At 35.8% G+C, this 25,931-nt stretch overlaps 1 protein-coding gene across 2 annotated transcripts in view; it reads right to left on the minus strand.

The window, feature by feature from the left end:
- PIAS1 (protein inhibitor of activated STAT 1) overlaps positions 1–25,931 on the minus strand; it is a 120,316-nt gene that overhangs the window by 25,484 nt on the left and 68,901 nt on the right. For both annotated transcript variants that reach the window (XM_059912918.1, XM_059912917.1), the window contains exons 3-7: positions 15,695–15,779; positions 15,383–15,430; positions 12,028–12,118; positions 11,244–11,378; positions 4,069–4,174 (exon numbers count right to left, since the gene is read on the minus strand). In XM_059912918.1, the coding sequence (XP_059768901.1) occupies positions 4,069–4,174; positions 11,244–11,378; positions 12,028–12,118; positions 15,383–15,430; positions 15,695–15,779 (465 nt within the window). The remainder of the gene's footprint in view (positions 1–4,068; positions 4,175–11,243; positions 11,379–12,027; positions 12,119–15,382; positions 15,431–15,694; positions 15,780–25,931) is intronic.

Genomic DNA, 25,931 nt, shown 5'->3' on the forward strand with positions numbered 1-25,931 from the left:
ATAGAACTTGGTGAGTTCAGTTTTCACTACTTGAATCTGAGGAACCAGTGGTATATTTCAGTGAAGACAGTTAGCTATGTGTATCTACATTTGAAATTCAGGGGAAGGTCTGGAATGAAAATATGTATTTGGGAGTTGGTGCTAATTTAAACCACAAGAGTAAATGTGATTATCTCTAGGGAAAGTATGTATGTCCTTGTAGAGAACAAGGACAAAAACCCAGGGAAAACAAACATTTAGGATACTACCCTTAAGAGAATCCATTGAAGGCAAGTGATTGAGAAGAAATAGAGATGAGAATTTCAAGGAGAAAGCTGTTGGTATGAAATGCAGCAAAAATATCTAAGACATAAACTGAAAAGATAAAACTTTAAATCTGGTAATCAGATTGTCACTTGTGACACCTGCAAGAGCAGTTTCAGTGGAATGATGGGAGTTAAAAGTTCACAATGGGTTGCAGTGAGGAGGTAGAAAGGGAAGTGTAGATGACTCTTAGAAGAAACTAGGATGAGAACAGGAGGAACACAGATCTCTATCTAGAGAGTAGCTTGCTTTTGTATTTTCTAAAGGATGAAAAAGACTCGACAGTGAAGGTTGACAGAAAGAGCCTATAGAGCGGAGGAAGGAACTGAAAATACAGGACAGAGAGCAGATAAGTGAGCAGAGGCCTCGTAATACTGTTTCTGAGCATCTCCATCTGTATGTCTCATAGACATCTCAAATACCAAAAGTCCAAGAGTGCACTCTGATCTTGCGCCTGCAACCGGATCTTTTCAACACTGTTTCCCATTTCAGTAAATGGTACTACCATGTAAGCTGGTGCCTAGTAAGTAAGGAACCTAGAACTCCTCCTTCACTTCTTTTTCTTCACTCCCCACACGTAGTCACCACTTCTCCCCTTTAACACCTCTCAAACCATCAACTTCTCTCTATTTCCATCATCATTACTTTAGTTCAAGACATCATCATCTCTTATCTGCACAACAGGTTCCTAACTGGCCTCACTACATCAGCCTAGCTCCCCTTCAATTCAGTCTTCTAAGTGAACATTTTATTGCCCATATCTGATCGTACCGCTCTGCTTAAAAATCCTTTAAGGGTTTTTTATCATCTGTCTTCGTATCATCTATATGAACTCACCCCATGGCTATCTCTCTGGCCACTTTCCTCCTTTGTTCTCTCCACTCCAACTCTACTGGCCTTGTCTCTTGGCATATTCTCCTCCCATCTTGGGGCTTAACTCCTCCTCATCCTTATAATCTTGTCTTAAACATCACAGCACCAGAGAGGACTATGTTCTCCTGCTGTTACCTCCAGAGTTCCCCGTCTTTCTTCTTTAAGACACATGTCACAACTGTAATTCACTAATGGCCTGTACAATCATTTAATTCTGTCTTTCCCACTGGACTGCAAACTTCTGATGGATGCAGAGACAGTATGTGTTTTGTTTAGTGCTACAGTCTCCTGTGCCTGGAACACAGTAGACTCTTAATACAATTTCTTCAATGAGAAGAATAAATGAATAAAAAAATTAACTTTGGGCAGGAAACGGGACATTTCCTCCTGAGACTGAAGAGAATAAATAAAGATGGGTACAACTGAAGATAAGTTGAAAAGTAGTTATGTGACATTAAGGAAGAAATGGGCAATTTAGAGAAGTCACATCTTATAGCACCAATTTTCTTGCGCTGACAGTGTTGAAAGAGGGGGAATATTGTTTAAGTATGGCCAAGGTTTAAAGTGATTGCTAAAGGGAAAAAGAAGAGGAGACAGGAACTTGACCAAGAATTAGTAAAGGACTGTTTTGTGATAGTGGTGAGGGGACAACTCTACACAAAGACGGAAACCGCAATACAAAAATCTACTAAATCAAACGAATCAGTGTGGATTTCTCTGTGAAAAGTCTAAATACCTCTGACTTTATTTCAAGAATAACGTCTGATTTGACTAATAAAATTTTGCCAGTAGAATTCATTGATAAGATTAAGAATGACTTACAATGAACACATTTGTAGGTAATTTGATTCTACAAAAATATCTGAGAAACCCACCAACATTTTCTTCTGTCAAGTTGTTTCACACAATCTTTTAATTACATAATTAATTTGTTGGGTAAGTTATTTCTTTAGAGATAGCATAAAGGCAAACAATCTGTTCTTTAGTCAATTATGACAAATGTTTTATTGGTAGGATCCAAATTAAAGTTTTGTTGGTTCCCTAAGCCAATAAGATAAGATATAAAGTGCCACAAAAATCCAACCCAATCTGCAACTACTCTCCACCTCCAGGATGTATTAGAGATGAAATAAACAGCTTTTGAATTAAGTAGCTTTTGCTGCTTAACAGTGGCTAACAGTGGTTTGTTCTAGTAAATAAAAAAACTCTAGGCTCACCTTCCCACTCTCCCTCCAGATGGTGCCACGGCTGCAAGCGGAGAAGAGTTTACAGCTTGAGCAAAGACAGCTTGCCTTATTATTATTATGCAACATAACAGCTTCATCAGCTTTCAGCTTTATTTCTTGGTATGACCTTTTCTACACAGGCTCACACAATTCCATAGTACTTTCTGACTAAATGAAATTCTAACACTATGTGGCAAATATGAAGATTCTCAGGAGAATGACCAAGAATGGAATGTGAAAAAAGAAAAATTCTTCTCTTGTGTGCTCCTTCAAAGCAGGTGTCTGTCCCTCCTCTTCTTTCAGGATCCCCCACTCATCTCCTTGTCCTTGCCAAAAGGTGCTTCCACTCCCCTAGACCTCAAACCAGACCTCTAGCTCTCCACTGTCTATCAAGGAATGCCTACAGAGGCATTAGCCACTAGTGTGCTCCTCTTGACTCAGAATATTTGCAATTTTAAAAGGACGCTTTTAATACAGAAAAATCCTTCAATGAACTCTTAAGGGTATACTGATATTCAGAGGTAATGGGATCTTTTAATCTGGCATAGAAACAGGTTAGAAAAAGAGATAAAAGCTATGTCGCAAAGGGAAGCAAAAGGAAAGGTGGTCTTACTTAGTTTCTTTCTACCAGAATGTTCCTAACTACAAATCTGATAGTGGGTTTCATTAATCAACTCACATCAAGAATCCTTAAAGGGTAGCTACCGAACCCCCATCTGTAAAAGCTTTGTTCTCCAAGTGCCCATCCCCATCCCCCAAGCCATCTATCTCTCACAAAGAAGAGAATAAAGGAAGAACTTAGTTCACCTCTTTGGAAAGGCCACCAACCTCTGGCCTTAACCCTCAAACACTGAGGCCAGAAGAGTCAATGTGCACCTTACTACCTCTCAAGTTCAACTGGACAAAAGGAACCATCTAGCTATTCCTACCTAAGAACCTAGATTTTGAAGGAGCTTTAGATATCATGTGGTATAAACTTCTTGTTACAGATGAAGAATAAGAGATTCAGACTACGAGTAGACTGACTTTCCAAGGTCACATAACTGGTTAAAAGCAGAACCTACTTCATTATTATATCTACCACCCCACTGACTCTCTTTTTACTTTGTTAATGCAGGGATGTTGTCATCACATGTTCTTGGACATTTTTCCTGGATAAACCTTAAATATAAAATAATTCTTGTAAAATATATGCCAAGATTTCCTTTCCATCTCCTAGAATTCCTGAACATTTATTTTTATGAAGCTTTGGTAAAATATTCTTCTGTATTCATGTACTGACTTTACAAAGTTAATTTTAAGATCAGTAAAATATAAATTATAAAATATACATCATGACAAAGATATTAAAACTACTCTTTTTTTTTTTTTTTTGGCCCCGCCACACAATGTGTGGCCTCTTAGTTCCCTGATGAGGGATCGAACCCGTGCCCCCCGCAGTGGAAGCGCAGAGTCTTAACCGCTGGACTGCCAGGGAAGTCCCTAAAACTATTCTTAAGCCTTGAATTACTGTAGCTCACAAAACAAAGTTTTCAGTGTTTTAATCCACTGTGACAAGCTCTAGTTAAAAAAATAAACCCTAAAATTTCTTGAGTTGAGAAAACACTATTCTAACCTTTACCAAAATAGTTCAGCTGCATAAATAAAATAAGGTTATCATACGTACTTAAAGCTCTAGAATGATCCGGATTCCTTATTCCCTTTGCTCGTAACCTCTGAAGAAGAACTGTTGAGGACAACTGTTTTACAAGATATACTGCCATGGAATAGTTCTGGAAAAAAAAAAAAAAAAAAAAAGATGTAGAAAGCAAACAACATACGTAAGTAAATAGGTACATCTATTTTAATCCCACAATGATAGGGAAAGAAAATTAACACCTGTTTAAAACACCTACTGTGTGCCAAGCACTATCTTAGGTGTTTTCATGAATGGTAATTCATTTAATCTTAACCAAAAAGCTGCTGAGGTAATCCTATTTTTATGGATGAGGAAAGTGAAGTGTAGAAAAGTAAAAGAACTTGTTCTAATTTTGCAACTTTCAAGAGATAATGCCAGGTCTGTCATGCTTCTGTATTACCTGACTACCGATGCTTGAAGTTAATCAATTTAGGCACTTATGTAAAGAATATTGTTAAAAATAAATATAAACCAAGGCCAGTAAGATGTCAAAGTCATCATAAAACATATTTAGCAGGTAACAGTAGCTATTTAAAAAATTAGACTGGCATCCTAATTTATACCATTTAATTTCTCTCTATGCCTTTAACTAGTTTTGAAAAGACCCTACTTGGGCTATTATCACAACAAGCAGAGGGAATATTAAATATTTTCAAAGAGAAGCTGATGGTTTGGCAAAAGAACAGATGAATATCCATTACCAGCAGAGGGACTACACAGAGATGGTACTAGGAGAAGGGGGACAAAGAAAATAGTTTATCAACAAGCCAAGGCAAAGTAAAGGGTACATGACTGGATAAGAGGAAGAAAAGAGGGCTGAGGCTTATGAAGGGTAAGAGAGAGATTTAAATGAGAAGGTCCACTTTCCACTTGGTGTTGGAATCAAGAGGAAGGTCAAGAGATTTGGAAAGAAGCAAAAGGAAAAATAATTATTGCCATCTTCTATTTATTAGCTACATACAGTTTTACACGCACTCTTAATATATACTCTCCACTTCATTTAAACCTCAAAGAAGGCCTGTAAGAGATAGGTAGGGCAACTATCTTTCTAAGTAAAGGATTGATGAAATGTAGGCACACAAAAATGCTTTTAATTTTAAATTTTAAAAAATATATGTAATCTGCTCATGATCATGCACCTGCTTGGTGACAAAGGTGGCACTAGAAATCAAGAGGAAAGTGTAGGGATGTCAGGACAATGGACTAATGGCCAAGGCCAGTGTAGTTCTCTATAGTTCTTGATTTCACATACCATTTGCTTTGACCCTCCTAACCTTCCAATGTACATTCCAACTTTCAGTTACTTTCGCACTTTGGAAAATGCATCCCACTCTTTTGGCAAGAAGAGAATATATGTACAATACCCTCTGGAAGGTCAAATTTTCATTTAGAGTTCAGAAACCTATCCATGTTCACATGCTACACATTTTCCAGGAAAAAAATGAAGTATCAAAAAAGCTAATTTGGGAGGGATAAATTAGGAGTCTGGGATTAACATATGCACACTACTATATATAAAATAGATAATCAACAAGGACCTACTGTATAGCACAGGGAACTCTGCTCAATACTCTGTAATAACCTAAATGGGAAAATAAGCTTAAAAAGAATGGATATATGTACATGTATAACTTGAATCACTTTGCTGTACACCTGAAACTAACATTGTAAATCAACTATACTCCAATATAAAATAAAAATTAAACATTTTTTAAAAGCTAATTTACTTTCATTAATAAATCCCATAATTTATTAATGAGGAACAAATAACCTTAAAACTTACCCAAATTTTAGACATACAACATACCAATCTAATATAAAACTAAAAAGTTCCTTTTAGAAAAACAATCCTTATTCACCTTTATTATTTGATTAATGGTTCAAGTATGATAGAAACTGGAGAAATGCTAATTAACACTGTGAAATAATTATATATACTTACAGCCTGAATCTTCAGAACTAGTAATCACCCTAAGGCTTTATATATATATAAATTTTTAAGGAGAGGTCAAGTAGAAACTACAAGTTCAGTGAAAAGGTATGTTCACTCTAGTTGAAACACGTAACCAGATAAGAAATTTAAAAAAAGGAAGTAAAAAGAAGGTCAGGTATTAACAAACACCACTTGTACCGATAATATGGAATTAAATTTTATATCACATGAAAGAGATTCAGCAGCAACCCCCACCAAAACTTCACAGTGGTACAATATCTCTCCTAGGTAGATGATATATTGTTCCTGCTAACCCTTCAAAGTACTACTTAACTCCAACTACTGAAATATATTGCATTACACTGATGTTTTTGTCAAATGCTTTTTCAAAGTCTTCAAAATTGTCTATCAAGTTTATAGGACATTTTCTTCACTATTAAGATATGATCTATTCATTAAGTGCCCTTTACACCAGTATCTAAATAACTTCTCTACAAACAATGACAGTTTAATAAATGCTAGATGCAGTGATTACTCTGAGGTAGGATAGGAAGTTACAACATAGTTAACTTATTTCCTTCAAGCACTGTACTAGCTCTTCTTTTTCTCTTATATTACAATTTTTTAAATTGAGCTATAATTGACATATAATATTGTGTAAGTTTAAGGTGTACATGTTGACTGCATAGTTATAATATATTGTAAGACGATTACCACCATAGCATTAGCTCTTCCATTTATTTCCTTTCAAGACATAATGCTAACATTTCTCAATGGCAACTAATAATACAGAAATTAATCCCCAAAACAGTAAGAGATCCTACATGAACTATTCAGAGTATCTTCACAAGCTGAATAAAACTAGGATCAAAAACCAATCTAAAAAAAAAAAAAAAAACCAATCTAATCAGTTATCTTTTGGGCTTTAGAAAAGAATAATTTTCTTTCAATGTTTTATTTCAAAAAGAAGGTCTCCAGCTTGTAGATCATGGTCTACGCAAATCTTAACCTGGGAGACCTTCAAATCACTGAAGATTACTGTTTTCTTTCTGAGGTGTGGAAGGCTTCCCATGGAAGAATATTTCCCCCTCTCCTCTAGTGCTATATATCAGCAACTACATTTCCCTCCTCTCCCCCAGTTTGACTTCTTTCATAGTTCACTGTAAACACCCTGGTGTTTATACACTTTTCACACACAGACAAAACCCAAAACATCTGCAATACCCTCTTCAAAAAGGGGGACAAAAACAGGGAGCCCAAGGTACACTAGAAAAAAACATTTAAAAGGATTTTAAAAACCTAATAGTGACATACTGATTAGGTAAAGAAAAAATATAATATATAACCTTGATGGATGTCAAAAAAGGATTTTGATAAAATTAAAAGTCCATTTCTCTCAAAGATATACAGTAAAAAAGAGGACCATAGGATTATATTATTGCTATAATTAAGTTCTATCAAAACTTAATAGCCATTATAATAATGTTGTGAAACTAGTATTCTCATTAACATAAGGAACAAGTCAAGTATGTCCACTAGCACTCACATTACTTAACATTGTTCTGAAGGTTCTAGACAGCACAAGAGAACAAGAATAAGAAATTATGGCATAAGTATTAGGATTATCATTATTCATATAATGATACATCTCAGACTCAAAACTGCCTATTTGGAAATACCAAGAAACCTACTAAAAAGCTATCAGAACCAATATGTGAATTTATGTACTAAGTAAATATTCAACAATAACTAGCTTTTAAATAAATCAACAATAAGTACATTTTTTAGAAAATACAACAGAAAAAAGATCTATTTACAAGAGCAGTAATAATAATAAACAACACAAAAATCAATAAAAATATGGAAAACTTCTAAGAAGAAACCTATTAAATTACTGAGGAACATGAAAGAGGATTTGAATAAATGGAGAAACACACAGTTCCTGAAATAAGGACATTAAATACTGTAAATAAGTTAATCCTCTCTAAGTTAATATACACATTTTAAAGCAAGCTCATTTATTCCCAGAAAGATTTGGGGGAATAATGCAGGGGAATATGTCTTACTCCATGCAATGACTTTTTCAACATTTTCACTCTCCTCAAGGCCCCGATTTCTTCTCTCACTCTCAGCAGACCTCTCTCACAGACTTAAGAGAATTCATCAGATCAGAACTTACCATCTCTCCAGTACCAATCATATACATGCATCCAATCCTTTTATTCCACTAAATAAAGAAGTTGTCCCTCCTAGCTACAATAAGTTACTTAATGAAATTCACTATTATTTTTCTCGTGTATATTTAATCTCTTCCTCCCAAGAAGATACCTGCCATCATCCTTTATACCTGTTTAACACTCTCTCATTAAAGCAAACAAATAACTCTCATCTCAAATTTCCCTCCAGCTCAGCTGTATCTATTTCCAAAGCTACCCTTCTATAACTCACTATCTCCACTGCCTTACCTCTGCCTGGTCACAATCGGGCTTCTCCTCCCACCATCCACCAAAACAGCTCATGCTAAAGTCAACTTTATGTTTCTAATCCAAAAAGTATTTTTTTAGATTTCAACATGCTTGACTTCTCAACATCTGTTCAATACTGCTTACCATCTCCTTTTTTTTTTTTAAATAAATTTTATTTTATTTTATTTACTTATTATTTTTGGCTGCATTGGGTCTTCGTTGCTACACGCAGGCTTTCTCTAGCTGAGTGGGGGCTACTCTTCATTGTGGTACACGGGCTTCTCATTGCGGTGGCTTCTCTTGTAGTGGGGCACGGGCTCTAGGCACACGGGCCTCAGCAGTTGTGGCTCGCAGGCTCTAGAGCACAGGCTCCATAGTTGTGGCGCACGGGCCCAGTTGCCCCATGGCATGTGGGATCTTCCCGGACCAGGGCTCAAACCCGTGTTCCCTGCATTGGCAGGTAAATTCTTAACCACTGCGCCACCAGGGAAGTCCCTGTCCTTCTTTTTTGAAACTCTTCCCTTGGTTTCTCATACCCACCCCCGGTTCTGCCCCACATCTCTAGTACTATTTCCCCATGTCCTCTGCAGGTTCATTCTCTTCTATCCAGTATTAAAAGTTACAGTTCTTCAAGAATGGTAAGTGTTCAACACTCTCTTCTTTTTACTTGTTACAGTTCCCCTAAACAATGTCAGCCTGCTTTTATGGCTCTAGTAACCACCAATATGCAGATGACTCATTTTTTTCTCTAGCCCAAACTTGTCCTCTGAGCCTATATGCCCAACTGCCTCTTCAGCATGTCTCAAAGGCATCTCAAACTCAAAAGCTTCAAAACTGAACTCATGATTGTCTCCATGTAGTCCTCCAATACTCCTTCCTTCAAAGCAAAGCAAAGCAAAACAAAACGCACCTAAATTCAGTCCTTTTTCAGTGTTTCCTCTATCTCAGTAATATTTTCATTTACCTTGTCACTCAAGCCAGAAACCAAGGAGTCATCCTTGACCTCTCCCTTTCTCTTAGCCCCTATTTCTAATCTATCACTTATTCCTACAGATCCACCTATTTATCTCCATCCCCAGTGCCACCACTCTAGACTAATATACTATTTCTCTCACTAACGCTTCAGCAATAGTAAGAGGTAAGAATGCTAGGCTAAGAAACCATACAGAAAAGTTCAGAACACACACAGGATAAATAAAAGCAAATATATAATAATGGTGACTTCAGAATTAGCATTTGTTTAGTTAATGGTATTAGAACTGGCTATTTAAAAAATTAAATTTTTATTTCACACTACACATAAATTCACAATGGATTAAATATTTAAAGGTAAAACTAGAAACCTCAAAAGTCAAGAAAAAAATATAAACAAATATTTATGTAAGATTGGGAAGGGCAGACAGACTAAACTTGATGGAGGCTGACTGGAAAGACTATAAAGAAACAAAACTGTGCAACTAGAGATTATCATACTAAGTGAAGTAAGAAAGAGAAAGACCAATGCCATATGACATCACTTATAGGTAGAATCTAATATATGACACAAATGAACCTATCTATGAAACAGAAACAGAATCAGGTACGTAGAGAATAGACTGGTGGTTGCCAAGGGGGAGGGCAATGGAAGAGGGTAGGAGTGGGAGTTTGGAATTAGCAAATGCAAAGTGGTATATATAGGATGAATAAAGAACAAGGTCCTACTGTATCGTACAGGGAACTATATTCAATATCCTGTGATAAACCATAATGGAAAAGAATATGAAAAAGAATGTGTGTGTATATATATGTATATATGTATGTATGTGTGTGTGTGTATATATATATATATATATATATATGTATATAACTGAGTCACTTTTATGTACCGCAGTAATTAACACAACACTGTAATTCAACTATACTCAATAAAAAATAAATTAAAAAAAAGAAAAACAAAACTGGTTAAGATTTGGCTCCGTAATAATTTAAATCTTCTACACATTAAATAAAAATAAAGGGCAATAAACTAGAAACAAACATTTGCCACATGTAAAAGAGGGTTAAATCAATATATAAAGAACTCAGAAACAATAAAAACAGCAATAGAGAAATAGATATTGATATGATTTTTAAATGTGAATAATCACAAACATAAAATATGTCCAACCTCAATAAGAGGAGTACTAATTAAAACAGTGTGGTACTACTATTTACCTATTAAAATTAGTAGAGATCTTAAAGAAAATAAAACTCAATGTTATCCGTCGACAGGCACGTGAATAAACACAAAGTTAGAGAATAAATTTGTACAACATCTTTTGGTAAGGTAATCTGCCAATGTACACAAAATTTCTTTAAATTCTGATGCTCTTTGACTCAGCAATTCCACTTCTGGGAATTTACTCTAAGGAAATTACCATGTATGTATGCAAAGTTAGAGCTACTAGGATGGTCTTCAAAATGTTCTTTGAAATAGTAATGAATCAACCAAATAAATGTTCAACAGCAGGGAACATCATATTGGAATATGATGTAGCCATTTAAAATCATGCAGATGAACATGAAATGACATAGGAAGATGTTTATGAAAACTACTCAGTGAAAGTTATCAGGTTATAAAACACTGTTTAAAACATTTTTTAAATGGGAACATGTTGAAAATTCATTGTGAGACAAAAATAAATCCTTTTGCAACTCATTTTATTTACATACAAGCTCAGGTAGCCATGGAGATTAACCATTCCTTATACTTATTCCTTATTTGGTAGAAACAAAAATTTACTTACTCTTCCAATTTCTGCAGTCCATGAAACAACAATGGTGTTTGGTACAGTTGTGGACAATCGGACAAGTGAGGTGATATTAATTGGTCGGCTGGGTCGCTTTGGTTCCACACCATTTTTAGTAGGTGGAAGATAACCCTAAGGATGAAATATAATTTATTTCTACTTATTACTTCCACAATCATTTCAACTTCCATTCCTTAAAAAAAAACCCTACAAACTACATATGAGAAAATATGAGAATTTTCATTTAAAAGTAGAGAAGCAAACATTTGTAAGAGTTTCCTGTATGTTTCTCTAAACAACCATACAGTCTCATAGTAAGCCTGAGAAAAATACTGGTGGCAGAACTTAAAAATCTCTAAACTTTAACAATCAGGTTGAATTCATAAAGAGCTTGGATAAGTATATAAGGACTATTTTAAAGGTGAACAATAACAGCCCCCACTCCTCTGTTAAAGGCACAGCATTCTTCAAATCCCTATTGTACCACAAGCTTCCAGACTTACACGAATACATCTGAGGTTTTGTTGAAACAATCTCGTCTTCCCAAAATTCAGTAAAACACGAAAGCTACCACACCCAACTCCTAGACTATGTCTCCATAGCTAATGTCACAGCTGTTAATTGTACATAGTTGGTGCAAGTGTTTCACTCAGTCACATGAATATATATCCAAAATAAAGATGTTTTCTTAATGAAAAAATATGATTAACAACAGCTGTGATGACTTATTTGCTAGCTATGCTGGCAATGCACTTTTTAAAAAATAGCTTTTGGGACTTACTGGAAGGCTGCAAGGTTTCGTATTCACTTTCACACAAAGATTGGGTGGGAAGTGATCTTCTTGTGGACAACTGGTTTCTGATAAACAAAACCTAAACAATAAATGACAAGTTTAATTACCTTTATTAAAGGATGACACCACATTAATATTTTTGTTCCATAGCTAATCTAAAAGATGGTCAAACTTAATAACAACAGCAAAAAACTACTAAACCTGAATAAATACATGAATAAATGTATTGAAATAGGTTCAAAATAAATAATTCTGTCAATGTAGAGTTTCAGTGGTCACAACTACCAACCTGTAGTTGTCTTCATAATATTTCCAGTCATTTGTTCAAGCATGTTTTTGGGGGGAGGAGGTGGGGAAGTGCTCTGTGGTTGAATAAATTTAAGAAATTTTGAATCAAAAAATTAAATTAAGTTTCCTCCATATAGAACTTCTCAGAGCTAGGCTAACAATAACTGTAACTTTTTAAGAGGGAAATATAAATATATAGTAGTTCCCAAATTTATTTGTCTGTGAAACATTTTTTTGTCTGTTCTCAGCAGACTATACTGAAAATGCTAGAAGTCCATCCCTGGGATCAAGTTCTGTCCACTAAGCCCAGGTACTCCATTATTCCCTGAAAACTGAAGATGCTGAATAATAACATTAATTGTATTATACCCACATGTGTTTAGAATACTATTTTAGAAACTCATGAAAACATTTATTTCTAAATTAAACGTGTTATCTTTTGGGAAAACCAACGACAACTACATAATTTGTTCATTCTCACTCCATTCTTACATAGATCAAGAAATAAATTATTAATTTGCTATTTAAGACAACTATTCTTGATTATTATACTTCCTTATTCCCAATATAGAGCTGAGGCTCATTCCACTTTACAGAATGTTCACAGCACCTTTGAGTTACATGTTAAGAAGAACGCTATCTCTGAATTCTGTGAAATATTCATCACGCACAAACATCTTCTCTCAACATCTTGATCTGCCGGCCATGCAATCTGTGTGAGGGAGTGTTCACAAAATGGGACAATTTTCTATGTAAAATTTTACGGGTACATATAAATATATGGTCATCTTTAAGCAGAGACAATCTATAGCTTCCATTAGATTCTCAAAGGGGTTAGAGATCCATATAAAGCTTGAGAATTACTAATCTACAAAGATTTTCTCAAAATATACTTAGCAAACAGATGTCAAAGCCCAAAAGATCATCTCTAACCCCAGCAGAAGCTTCTATTACAGGCGAGCTCTTTACTTTGCAACAGTAAGAGGATGCCATAAAGTTTTAAATCAATTACTCCAATGCAGAGATAAATTAGAAACGTGAACCTGGCTGCCTGAAGCTACAGAAAAGCAATAATTTATATGACAAGTTGACTCCTATTCAATTAAGTAAAAAGTGAAAATCTAAATCACCCTTACAAACCAAAGAGAAAAAAAGATTTTAAAAATGGGGAACAAGAGCAGAAAGTTTCTATATAGGAGTTCATGGGGGTGGGGAGGGGAAACAGATAAATGAAAACAGATTAGGAATCTAACAGAGAAAATATTGATCCTAATTCTGACCAAATTGTTTTCATGTTTTAGATAAAGACTTACAATTAGGATAGTGGAAGGTATACGCTCCCAACTTAATAACACTGGGATTGCTGTAGTGGGTGAGGAGGGTGGGGATGAAAACAATTTAGTAAAATACAAAGAACCACCTAACAATTACCAAATATAATACAAAATGGTTCTTTATTCATCAAATTCTGGAGATAAATTTGATGGCTAAGCCATTTTTAACCGTCAAGATTCCCTTAGAATCTCTGAATTGATCTTAGAAAGAAAACCTTCCTTTGGAATGTGAACCATACCTCTTTACTGCTTTAAACAATGCATGCGTACGTTAATACTAAGGACAGTAACTAGATATTTTGCTTTAGAGCTATGGTTTTCAAACTTTATTTTAGTCTTAAGATACTCTCCTCAAATGAAAACTAACCCAGAAGTCAAACATGTAGAACAGATCAAAGCCACATTACTTTGGTTCAGAGTGTGTGTATATGTGTGTGTCAGGTGGGGGAATTGGGGGGGTTGGGGGAGAGAAGGTGGAATGGTAGCCAAAGGGTAGCCCCCAAACAGTGGCTCCAAGCAACAGTCTGAAAACCACTGTTTTAAAGGACAAAGTCACATATCAGTATGAACAAAATGTAAACTATTGAGGCAGGGAAGTAAAAAATGTTACAGCAATATATAATTAATTATGAAGGCACCATATTTTAGTCCTTTAATTTATTCAGTCATTATCATAGTCTGCCCCTGACAGAGGAAAAAGTACCTTTTACACAGAAACACCTTTGTCAGTGCCTTCCAAAACCAAGAACTCAACCTCTCCTCTGCTTTCTCAGTTTTCATCACACTATTTTTGAACCTAGATCAGAGTTTTTCACATTATTCCATGAAGCACTGAGCTGGTACTTTCATCTCTTTTCTGATCTCCTAGTGTATTTATAATCTGTACATACAACTTAGTATCTGATTATTGAGACTGGGCTATCTGTTTGACTTATCCTTCCCACTTTATAGGGAAAACAGCTTGTTGAGGAAAACAACTGTCTTGAATTTCCTCTTCTATCCCTATTGCAAAAAGAACATTGTGGGACACTTAGGTTTACACAAGGATAGTCACTGAGTAAAAAGAACAGCATAAGATGGTTTATGTAAGCAACAAGAGAGAGACATATTAACATAAAAGATGTCTTAGATATTCTTAGAAGAAATGGGCTAAGAAAAGAAACTGAATATGGGCAGTAGCATGTTGGAAAATTTTCGTTTTCCAAATTGTAAAATTTCGTCTTTACAAATCTATCAAGAGATGTCTTACATGGAATCTAAATTAGAGAGTATTTAAATTAATGGTTTAAAAATACAGGACAAAACAAATTAGACTATTTTGGTTCTTGTTAGTCCATGAGACACTGTAGACTTAACCTAAGTATTAGTTCTTTATCTACAGTAGTTTGCCACTCATGCAGATAAGGTCTTTGCTTTCATAAAACTTGGTACTTCTAAAGAGCTGACCACCATATTTAAACATATCATTAGCTGGAGCTTCTCAACCAACCAAGGGCAACCAAAATAGAGAAATATGGTTAAATATATGGCACATCACTTGCTACATTAAAATCTAACTTTGATAGTAATTAGGATGTATCATGACAGGAAAAGGTTTTCCCTCACCCAAACATCTAAACCCAATACTTTCAATATACTTACTGAAAATTAGGCAGATTTTTTAAATCTTTAAGAAATATTAACTTTTAAACTTTGGATATATACTGTAGTCAACACTGTACCTTAACTGGACCTGCACTGTGAAGTCACATTTGGTCCCAGAAATATCCCTAGAAAAGACAGAGTAAGAACTACAATTATTTTAAAGATATACAGAGGAAAGCTGATTCAAAGACACTGTTACTCCAGAAAGTATTTCAAATTTATCAGAAATATTAACAGTTATTAGGGTAACTAACACTATAATAATATTTTCAATACTAATATTTGCATGACAATAATACTCATCCAATACCCTGTTTTAAAAAGTCACTTATTATAGACAAAACTGGACTCAAAGGTCAAGCTGCAAGTTACACTCGAAGACAACTTACATGGAACTACTGATTTGCTGCACTTGTTGTGGTGTCAATGCAAATGCAAAACAGGTTTCTCGAAAGCGCTGACTGTTGTCTGATGCTAAAGAAGAAAAGAATTATATTTTTAATTACCTTCAAATTCATCAATATAGAACACATCAGCAAACAAAACAAAACAAAACAAAAAAAACCCAGCCATTCACACACCTTTAATTAACTAGGACGGATTCTAGAGTTTAGGTAACAACTCAGTTAAGACACTGAAAAATAAGATATGTGCCAAATATCTAATCATATAGATGTCTGCATCTAAAAAGCACACTTGTATAAAAACATGCTGATATTAATTTTATTTAAAATAATATAAACCCATTTAAAGATACATGGCTTCTGAGTTAAGTAACAAACATATATATACACCTTGAGATCTGCACAGGTGAGATGACAGTTGGACTTGAAGGCAAATTAAGAATTTTATCATCTCCCATCTAACTATACCATGCCAAGTTTTATACAATAAATATCATATATAGTTTCTCCTATGCTTAGATGAATTGATGTCAAAATGGGCCTGTGGTCACTATCTCAAAGGAGGAAAGGAGTTACAAGAAGGGAAGGAAGGGAATAGAGAGAAGGAAGGGGGGGAAGTGGAGGTGGGGAGAGAGAAAAGAGCAAGAGAACAGGGAGGAAGGCACAGGTCAGTGAAGACCAGGGATTCCTACAGGGCGCTGCCGTGAGCAACAATATTTCTACTGGCTTTTAATACACGTTATATCTATTTTTAAAATCAGTGGTCAATATCCCTCTTGTTCACTAATATTTCCTCAGTGCTTGGCACAAAGAAGCACTGAATGACTGTTTGTTGAACGAACAAAAGACTGAAAATAAGAAATACCAAACTTAATTATTTAAACTGTCTTTTTCCAGGATAATTTTCTAGAACAAATGGATCACTGAAAGTTATTACCAAGGAACTCCTGGCCTGTGGGCCACTTAAACTGGTGCAGAAAAAGGAGCTGAAGCCACCTCTAAAAGGGTTCAAACAAAGTATAAATGGAGGAAGTGAAAGGAAGGTTGAACTCTATCTAGATCAATGGTCTGCAAGCTCATTTGATTATTTGTACCTTTCAGCAAAATAATTTAGCAAATACCATGTATATGTTATGTATGTTAAACTATTATACTGATATTGTATATGCTATAAAACACACCAAAAATAGAATTAGATTTTATGGAAAATCTCAACTTTAGAAACTTCTATTTTACAGGTAGATATTTTTTCCTTTATCCCTATGGATTGTCTTGTGTACCCACTGAGATGCATACCCCCAACATCAGAGATCATTGTTTCGGATGATTTGCCTGCAAGCAACACTTCCTCCAAAATTACCACCAAACACAAATGTCAAAAAGCCTTACAAATGTATCACTATGAGAAAGAAATGCAAAAGAACACTGTTGATCTACAATTTCATGTCAATATAGGAGTATCTTTTAAAGTCTACATTTGCTTTTCTGCTTTCTGTGATCTGGGAAGGTTTTTTCTTAAAACCTCTATCCCCAAGAAACAGTTACTAACCAGAAAGTTATCTTAATCATGAAATATCAACGTGGCAAAAGGCAGATAACCAAGGACCAGAATGTAGAAAAGCAAAGTTTCCTCTGTCAGGCAATGAAAGTAACTTCTTTTGCTTCTTAGAGGATATGTCTCTATAAAGATTTTAGTCCAGTAGGCTTATCCTGATTTAGATTTCTGGCTCCATTCTAAAACAGTGCTATTGATAAAATAATTTCCCAAGTACCAAAATTAATATTATTCTCTGGGCAAAATTTCAGATTCATTTTAGAATACATGAGTAGAGTAAGTTTTGGACACACACACACGCAGATTTAGATAGAGAAGATATGACTAAAATAACAAGGCTGTTTCTTGAGCCACACATAAAAATCAGGTTTATTACTTAATAGTAACCCCTTTTTACATCCTCTTATATATAAATGCTCATGGGGTTACTACTGTTTACCTGGAAAAGCATCTTTCGCACTATTTGATTTTCAGGTTTAATTTTGCTATGAATGCCAGTGAATTTATAGTTTTGGTCTTAGGTAAGACTATTTAAAAACTTTCCTAAAGGTTAATTAAGCTATCATTATCCCTTTCAGAAAAGTTCAGGCCAAACAGAATCATGGAATCTTCATACTGAAAAATGAGTCTTACAAATCATCCAAAACAATGACCTCTGATGTTGGGGGTATGCATCTCAGTGGGTACACAAGACAATCCACAGGGTTAAAGGAAAAAATATCTACCTGTAAAATAGAAGTTTCTAAAGTTGAGATTTTCCATAAAATCTAATTCACAAAAATATCTAAAAGTTTATGTCAAATCTTAACTTTTTTAACTCCTATTTTTGGTGTGTTTTATAGCATATACAATATCAATATAATTGTTTAACGTATATAACATATACATGGTATATGCTAAATTATTTTGCTGAAAGGTACAAATAATCAAATGAGCTTGCAGACCATTGATCTGGATAGAGTTCAACCTTCCCTTCAATTCTTCCATTTATACTTTGTTTGAACCCTTTTAGAGATGGGGGAAGAGAAGCTATCACCTTGTCAAGCAGAAGATGACTGGTGATAAACAGTGTAATTGTAAGAAAGCTTGCAGCCCAACAGAGTAGCAAAGTTTAGTGGAAAGAGATGAGATCACATACACCTGGATTCCAAACTGGTTTTACCACTTATTTGCCATGTGACCTTAGGTACTTATCCACTCTGAATCTGTTTTCTTCAATATTTAAACATAAACATACACAAACACAAAAACCCTCATAGGATTATTTTAAATTTAAATGAGGTAAGGTATTTAAAACAAGCACCAATTTCCTTTTCTGTCTCCCTTCCTCCTTATGCCCTTACACTGAATCAAAATATATAATGCTTTAACTCCCACCCACTGATGTCATATAGCATATCCAGTCATAGCCATTCTTCAAATATTTTAGACAGCATTAATGTGCCCCCTCTCTCTCCATCGACTCTTGCCACTGTACTTCAGGCAAGACTTCAGAATTACTCACCATTCTGATCTTTCTCCTCTGGACATATCCCAGTCTATCACACTTTTAAAGTGACAGCCAGAATTGAACACACTCTGTCATAGCATACTATTTCTCCAAAATATTTGCTGCCCCTCTGTACTGGCCCATCCCCACAGGAGGAATATGACCCAGTGCCACCGATGCCTTGGTCAATGAAATATGAGTAGAAGTGTACCACTGTGGAGCAGACCTTTAAGAACTATCCTTGGGTTTCAACATCTTTCTTTCCAGTCTGCCTTGATTCTAGAGTGGAGAGAACATAGAGCACAGCCACAACCAATCCACAGCTAATAAGTAACGTAAGTGAAAAATAAATCTTAGTTGTTTGCCATTGAAATTTATGATTGCTTGTAAGCTGACTTATTATTCAGATGTGATATGACAAGAACAATATTTTTATCAACAACTACCATCTACTACTGTTAATCCATACAACAATCATAAAGAAATCTACTCTTTTTTCAGATTTAGAAATTGAGGTTCAAAGTAGTTATGCAACTGTCAAGGCCTCATACTAGGTAAGTAGAACCCGAACTGGAAGTCAGATCTACACATTTCCAAAGCCCATGCTCTTCTCAAAACATAGGTTTATTAGCTCCCCTGATCTAAGTGTGCTGTACTTCTATTAATGCAGCCTTGCATTATACTGAATCATAGAAAACAGGAAAAGAGGGCTTCCCTGGTGGCGCAGTGGTTGACAATCTGCCTGCCAATGCAGGGGACACGGGTTCGAGCCCTGGTCTGGGAAGATCCCACATGCCGCGGAGCAACTAGGCCCGTGAGCCACAACTACTGAGCCTGCGCGTCTGGAGCCTGTGCTCCGCAACAAGAGAGGCCGCAACAGTGAAAGGCCCGCGCACCGCGATGAAGAGTGGCCCCTGCTTGCCACGACTAGAGAAAGCCCTTGCATAGAAACGAAGACCCAACACAGCCAAAAATAAAATAAAATAAAATAACTAAGTCAGGAGCTCTTTAAAAAAAAAAAAAGAAAACAGGAAAAGAATTACCCACTATACCCTCATCATAACTGCTTGTCATTTTTTCATATTTCTTTCCAATCAAATTACACATACAATTTAAAAGCTCGCTTTAAAAAAATTACTCTTATCACATTTTCAATTACAATCTCTATTACCATATTTTAATTATTGCATTGTATTCTATCTGTGGGGTGTATGAAAATTTTAATTGCTCCCTTGATAAACCATTTAGGTTTCTCTAATTTTTCATTATTTGAAATGACTGTATACAGGGCTTATACGTTTGTTTTTTGGAACAGGGGCGGGGGGCGGGTAGCTATTATTTTCTTTGGATCAATTCCCAGATGTGGGTTTTCTGGGTCAAAAAGTATGGAGATTTTTTTAAATGCATCTTGACATATCACAAGAGTAGTTTGCAAATGCTTGTAACACTATAAGACCATTAGCAATTTGTGCATCTACTAAATGCATCCTACTCTGGCCTGCACGGGAGTTGCTGCTAATTTAATGGGTGGATCTGGGCAACTCCTTAGTAGTTTAATTTGTATTAAGAATTTTTTTCTTGTTTTTAACTTATTTAGTTAATTGCCTAATCTTGTCCTATGCCCATTTTTACATCTGCATAACAGTTTCATATATAAAAAATATTAACCCTTTGGAAATCTGCTGCAAATATTTCCCCCAGTCTGTTATGTTTTTTCATTTTGGCTACATTTTGGGATGATACAAAAGTTAAGTTTTATGTAGTCTAATCTGTCAACCACCTCCTTGTAAATTTGTGTTGTTCCCCTTCTTAGGTTCAATCAGGACACAATTCAGTTCTTTGGCTTGTTGTTTCTATGTAATTATCAATCCATCTGGAACTTATTTTAGTATGTGATATTTTTTAAAAATCTAAATTTTTGTTTCTCCAAATTGCTTAGTTATACTAACACCATTTGTTAAATAATCCTTCTTCTCTATGGATATGTGTGCTTCTTTATCATATATTAAATCCTTATATCCAACATGTTCCATTTCCAGGCTATTTTCTCATTGGTCTTTTTTATCCTGGTGCTGGCACTCTATTTTTTAATTGTTATAGTTTCATTATGTTTTAATATCTTCTATCAGGTTTCTCTCCATCCATTCTTCTTTTTTCAGAACTTTAACATCAACTCAAAGTTTTATCATCTAGATAAACTTCTGAATCCTTTTGCCATGATTCTCAAAGCTCAATGGTATTTTGAGTAGAATTACAATAAACCCATAAATTATTTTGAGAGCTGACATCTTTATATATCTTTACATCTTTAATCTTCCCATCCTGGAGTACTGTATCTGTGTCCATTTATTCATATTCTTAAGGTTTTGTCATTTTCATCATATAAATTAGTCACACAGTTCCCATTAAGATTATTCTTATGCAAAATATCAACAATAGGAGAATGACTGACTAAACATTCATATAATGGAATACTCTATAACCAAAAAAATAGAGAAAAATCAACAACACCAGAAGCTAGTTTCTTTTTGAAGATCAATAAAACTGATAAACCTCTAGCAAGACTACTAGGGAAAAGAAGAAAAGAAAAATAAGAATAAGGAATAAGAGGTAACATCACTACAGATTCTATAGACAATAAAAGTATATAGGAGAATATCATGAACACCTTTCGGCCAAAAATTGACAACTTAGAAAAAACAAATTTCTTGAAAAACAAAAACTACCAAATAGATAACCTGAATAGCTCATATCTAGTTTAAAGTTTGAATTTGTAGTTAAGTATCTTTCCTGAAAGAAAAGTCTAGGCCCAGATGTTTTCTCTGTGGAATTCTACCAAATATTTAAGAAAGAAATAGTACCAGTTCTACATAAATTGTTTAAAAAAACTGAAGAATTCTATCAAACATTTAAGCAAAGAGTAATACAAATTCTAAACAAACACTTGCCCCCAAATTAAAAAGAGAGTATTTCACAACTCATTTTATGAGAGTATTACTCCAGTACCAAAACAAGACAAAGACATTAAAAGAAAATCACCACTGTTACCTCTCATGAACATAAATACAAACATTCTTAACAGAACTTTCACAAATCAAATCCAACCATATAAAAAAAAGGATAATACATCATAACCAAGAGAGATTTATCCCAAGAATGCATGGTTGTTTCAACATTCAAGTCACTAGATTAACAAACTAAAAAAGAAACATGTTGTCATTTCAATAGATGCAGAAAAAGCATGTGACAAAAATTTAACATCCATTCCTGATTTTTAAAAGAACTCTCAGCAAACCAGGAATAGAAGTGAACTTCCTCAACCCAATAAAGGATTTCTATGAAAAATTTACAGCCAACATTACACTTAGGGACTTCCCTGGTGGTCCAGTGGTTAAGAATCTGCCTTCCAATGCGGGAGATGTGGGTTCGATCCTTGGTCAGAGAACTAGGATCCCACATGCCGCTAAGCCTATGTTCCACAACCACTGAGCCCACGCACTCTGGAACCAAAACTAGAGAAGCCCGCTCACCACAACGAAGGGTTCCACACGCTGCAACGAAGATCCCACGTGCCGAAATCAATCAATCAATCAATCAATAAAAACAAAAAACAACAACAAAAATTACAATTAAAGATGAGAGACTAAAGAATTAGAAACAAGACAGTGACATCCACTCATCATTTCTATTCAACAATGTACTGGAGATTCTTGCCAGTTCAATAAGGCAAGAAAAAGAAAGAAAAAACATCAGGATTGAAAAATAACTAAAACCATCTATTCACAGACAACATGATGATCTATGTAGAAAATCTGACAGAATCTACCAAAAGGTATTAGAATAAGTGAGTTTAATAAGGTAACAATTATATACAAAAATCTGTGCTATTTCTATAAAATAGCAGTAAACAATAAGAAATTGAAATTTTAACAACACATTTATAGTAGCATCCCCTCAAAATGAAATACTTAGGCATAAAACTGACAGAAGAGGAGCTAGACCTGTGCATTGAAAAATGCCAAATATTGCTCAGAGAAATTAAGGACCTAAATAAATGAAGAGCTAGATAGTGTTCATGGATCAGATGACTCAATGCGGTTAAGATATCAGTTGTTTCCAAACTGATCTACAGATTCAATGTAATCCAATAAAAATCCTAGCTAGTTTGGTTTTTTTTTGAAGAAATTGATAAGGTGCTTCTAAACTTCATGTGGAAATGTAAAGGACCTAGAAGAGCTAAAACAACTTTGAAAAAGAAGAACAAAGCTAGAGGGCTAGTACCACTTGATTTTGAAACTTATTATAAAGCTACAGTAATTAAGACAGTGTGATGCTGGTGTCTAGATTAAAAAAATAGATCTATGGAGCAGAATAGAAAATCTTGAAACATACCCACATATATATGAACGACTGATTTTTGACAAAGGTGCAAGGGCAATTTAGTTGAAAAAGAACAGTCTTTTCAATGAATGGTGCCAGAACAACTGGATACCCATATGCAGTGGGGGAAAAGTGCTTTGAGTCATATAGTACACCATATGCAAAAATTAACACAAAGTAGATCATAGGTGACATCAGAGAAAATGGTAGAATAGAAAGCTCCAGGAGTTAGTTCCTCCTTCCAAACAACCATTAAGCTGGGGGGAAAAAAATCAGAATCAATGATTTCAGAACTCTGAACCTGATCAGACACACAGCAACCAGGGGAATGCTTGATGAAGAAAGAGACTGCTGAATCTGTTGAGAGAGCTGTGAGTGATCTAGCAATTATCCCCTATTCCTCAGCCCCACTGTAGCTGTAGGGACTGTAGCCTGTCATCTATCACAAGATTTAAAGAGATGTACACACTTTTGGGGGGGCAGGGTGAGGGGTGATTGGATGTTTGGAGAAATCTCTGTCAGATCACAGGCCGACTGAAGAGACAATGGAAGAGAAACTTCACAGACCACACACAAGGAATACAGACTTTGCAAAAGTAGTAAAGGAAAGTCACTATAGTCCCCTTGCAGATCTAGCTCCAGCTTCTCACTGAGGGTCACTAAGTTGCTGAAGACCTCTTTGGACTCCTCATCCACCTCGAATCCACAAAAATTGAGAACAAACTGTGGGCAAAGGTTCTTCCAAACCCCATTCATGGTGATGGCTGTAACCTCATGGCAAGCAAAGTCAATGTTTTTTACGGCCTTGTAGATGTTATAGTCCTTCCAAAATTGTCGCAAGGTTGTTCCTGATTTGTCACTCACCTTTACTGCCTGACGAAAAGTGTGATGTAAATAATATATCTTGAAACTCGCTATAACTCCCTGGTCCATAGGTTGGACGAGCGACGTAGTATTCGGTGGCAGATGTACTACTTTGATGTTGGGATGAAAGTCATCTATGAATGGCGGGTGGCCCGGAGCACTGTCAAGCAGCAAAAGAATGTTGGAATGGGATGTCCTTCTCCAAGCAATATTTCTCTACCTCTGGGATAAAGTGGTGGAAAAACCAGTCCTGGAAAATGGCCTGTGTAACCCAGGCTTTGGGGTTACTCTTCCACACAACAGGAAGAGAGCCCTTGGCTATGTTTTTAAGGGCTCTTGTGTTCTCTCAATGATAAGCTAAGAGAGGCTTCAGCTTCATATCACCAGAAGCATTGCCACCAAACAACAGAGTTAGCTTATCCTTTGCTGCTTTACAGCCTGGCATCAACTTTTCCTCCTTACTGATGTAACTTTGGTCTGGCATCCTCTTCCAGTACAGTCCTGTCTCATCCACGTTAAAAACCTGCTCAGGTGAATACCTGCCTTCATCAATAATTTCTCGAAGCGTTTCAGGAAATTCCCAGGCAGCTACTGTATCTGCACTTGCTGCCTTGACACTTACTTTTACATTGTGAAGGTTGGCTCTAGCCTTGAACTGATGAAACCAGCCAAGGCTGGCATTAAAAGATGCGCAATCTGATTCTTCACCGTGTTTCTTCAAGTCTTCATAAAGGCTTTTAGCTTTCTCTTGAATCAGCATTAAACTGAGTGGGACTTGATGCTGATACTGCATCCATACACTGAGAAGTTTCTCCATCTCCTCTATCACTTTTCCATGCTTCTTTGATATTATTGATATTGTCCACTTCATCAGCACAGCAGACTTTATACGTTCCATGATCTTGTCCTTGTTCTTTAGAATCATGCCAATGGTTGAACGATTCATGTTATAAGAATGAGCGATATCTACCATCTTTTCGCCTTGTTCCACTCTCTCAATTATTTTCACTTCTGTTTCCATCGTTATCACTTGGCACTTCTTAGCAGTACCAGCTACACCACCGCTACTTTTACGCTTGCCTCCAGACATCCTGGGCTTGAAATAAAGATACTGTACTACGGTACTCTATACAGTACTGTACAGCCGGGGTCCCCAACCCCCAGACCAGTACTAGTCTGTGGCCTGTTAGGAACTGGGCTGCACAGCAGGAAGTGAGCGGCAGGCGAGCGAGCAAAGCTTCATCTGTATTTACAGCCACTTCCCATCACTCACATTACCGCCTGAGCTCCGCCTCCTATCAGCATTATGGTGAGTTGTACAATTATTTCATTGTATATTACAATGTAATAATAATAGAAATAAAGTGCACAACGCTTGAATCATCCCGAAACCATGCCCCCCCAACCCCAGTCCATGGAAAAATTGTCTTCCACGAAACCAGTCCCTGGTGCCAAAAAAGTCGGGGACCACTGCTGTATAGTAAAGTACACAAAAGCACAACCACTTGTAGAGAATGCATGCACATGACAATGTACGCCAGACACGTGATCTTACATGACTGGACATGAAAATGTGCATTTGCATCTCTGAATGTTTGCAACTTGAAGGTTTGTATGTAGGGGAATTACTGTACACAAAACCAGAACCACTTCAAACTGACTTGGATGGCTACAATTAAAAACAAAACAAAATCACAAGAGTTGGTGAGGATATGGAGAAACTGGAACCCCTCATACACTGATGATAGGAATACTAAAATGGTACAGATGCTGTGGAAAACAATTTGGCAGTTCCCCCAAGAGTAAAACATAGAATTATCATTAAGACTCAGCAATTCCACTCCTAGGTATATACTAATGCAAAGAAATGAAAGCAGGGACTCAAACAGATACCTGAATGCCAATGTCCATAACAGCTTTATTCACAATAGCCA

The sequence above is a fragment of the Balaenoptera ricei genome, chromosome 2 (genome assembly GCF_028023285.1).
Source record: "Balaenoptera ricei isolate mBalRic1 chromosome 2, mBalRic1.hap2, whole genome shotgun sequence".
NCBI lineage: Eukaryota > Metazoa > Chordata > Mammalia > Artiodactyla > Balaenopteridae > Balaenoptera > Balaenoptera ricei.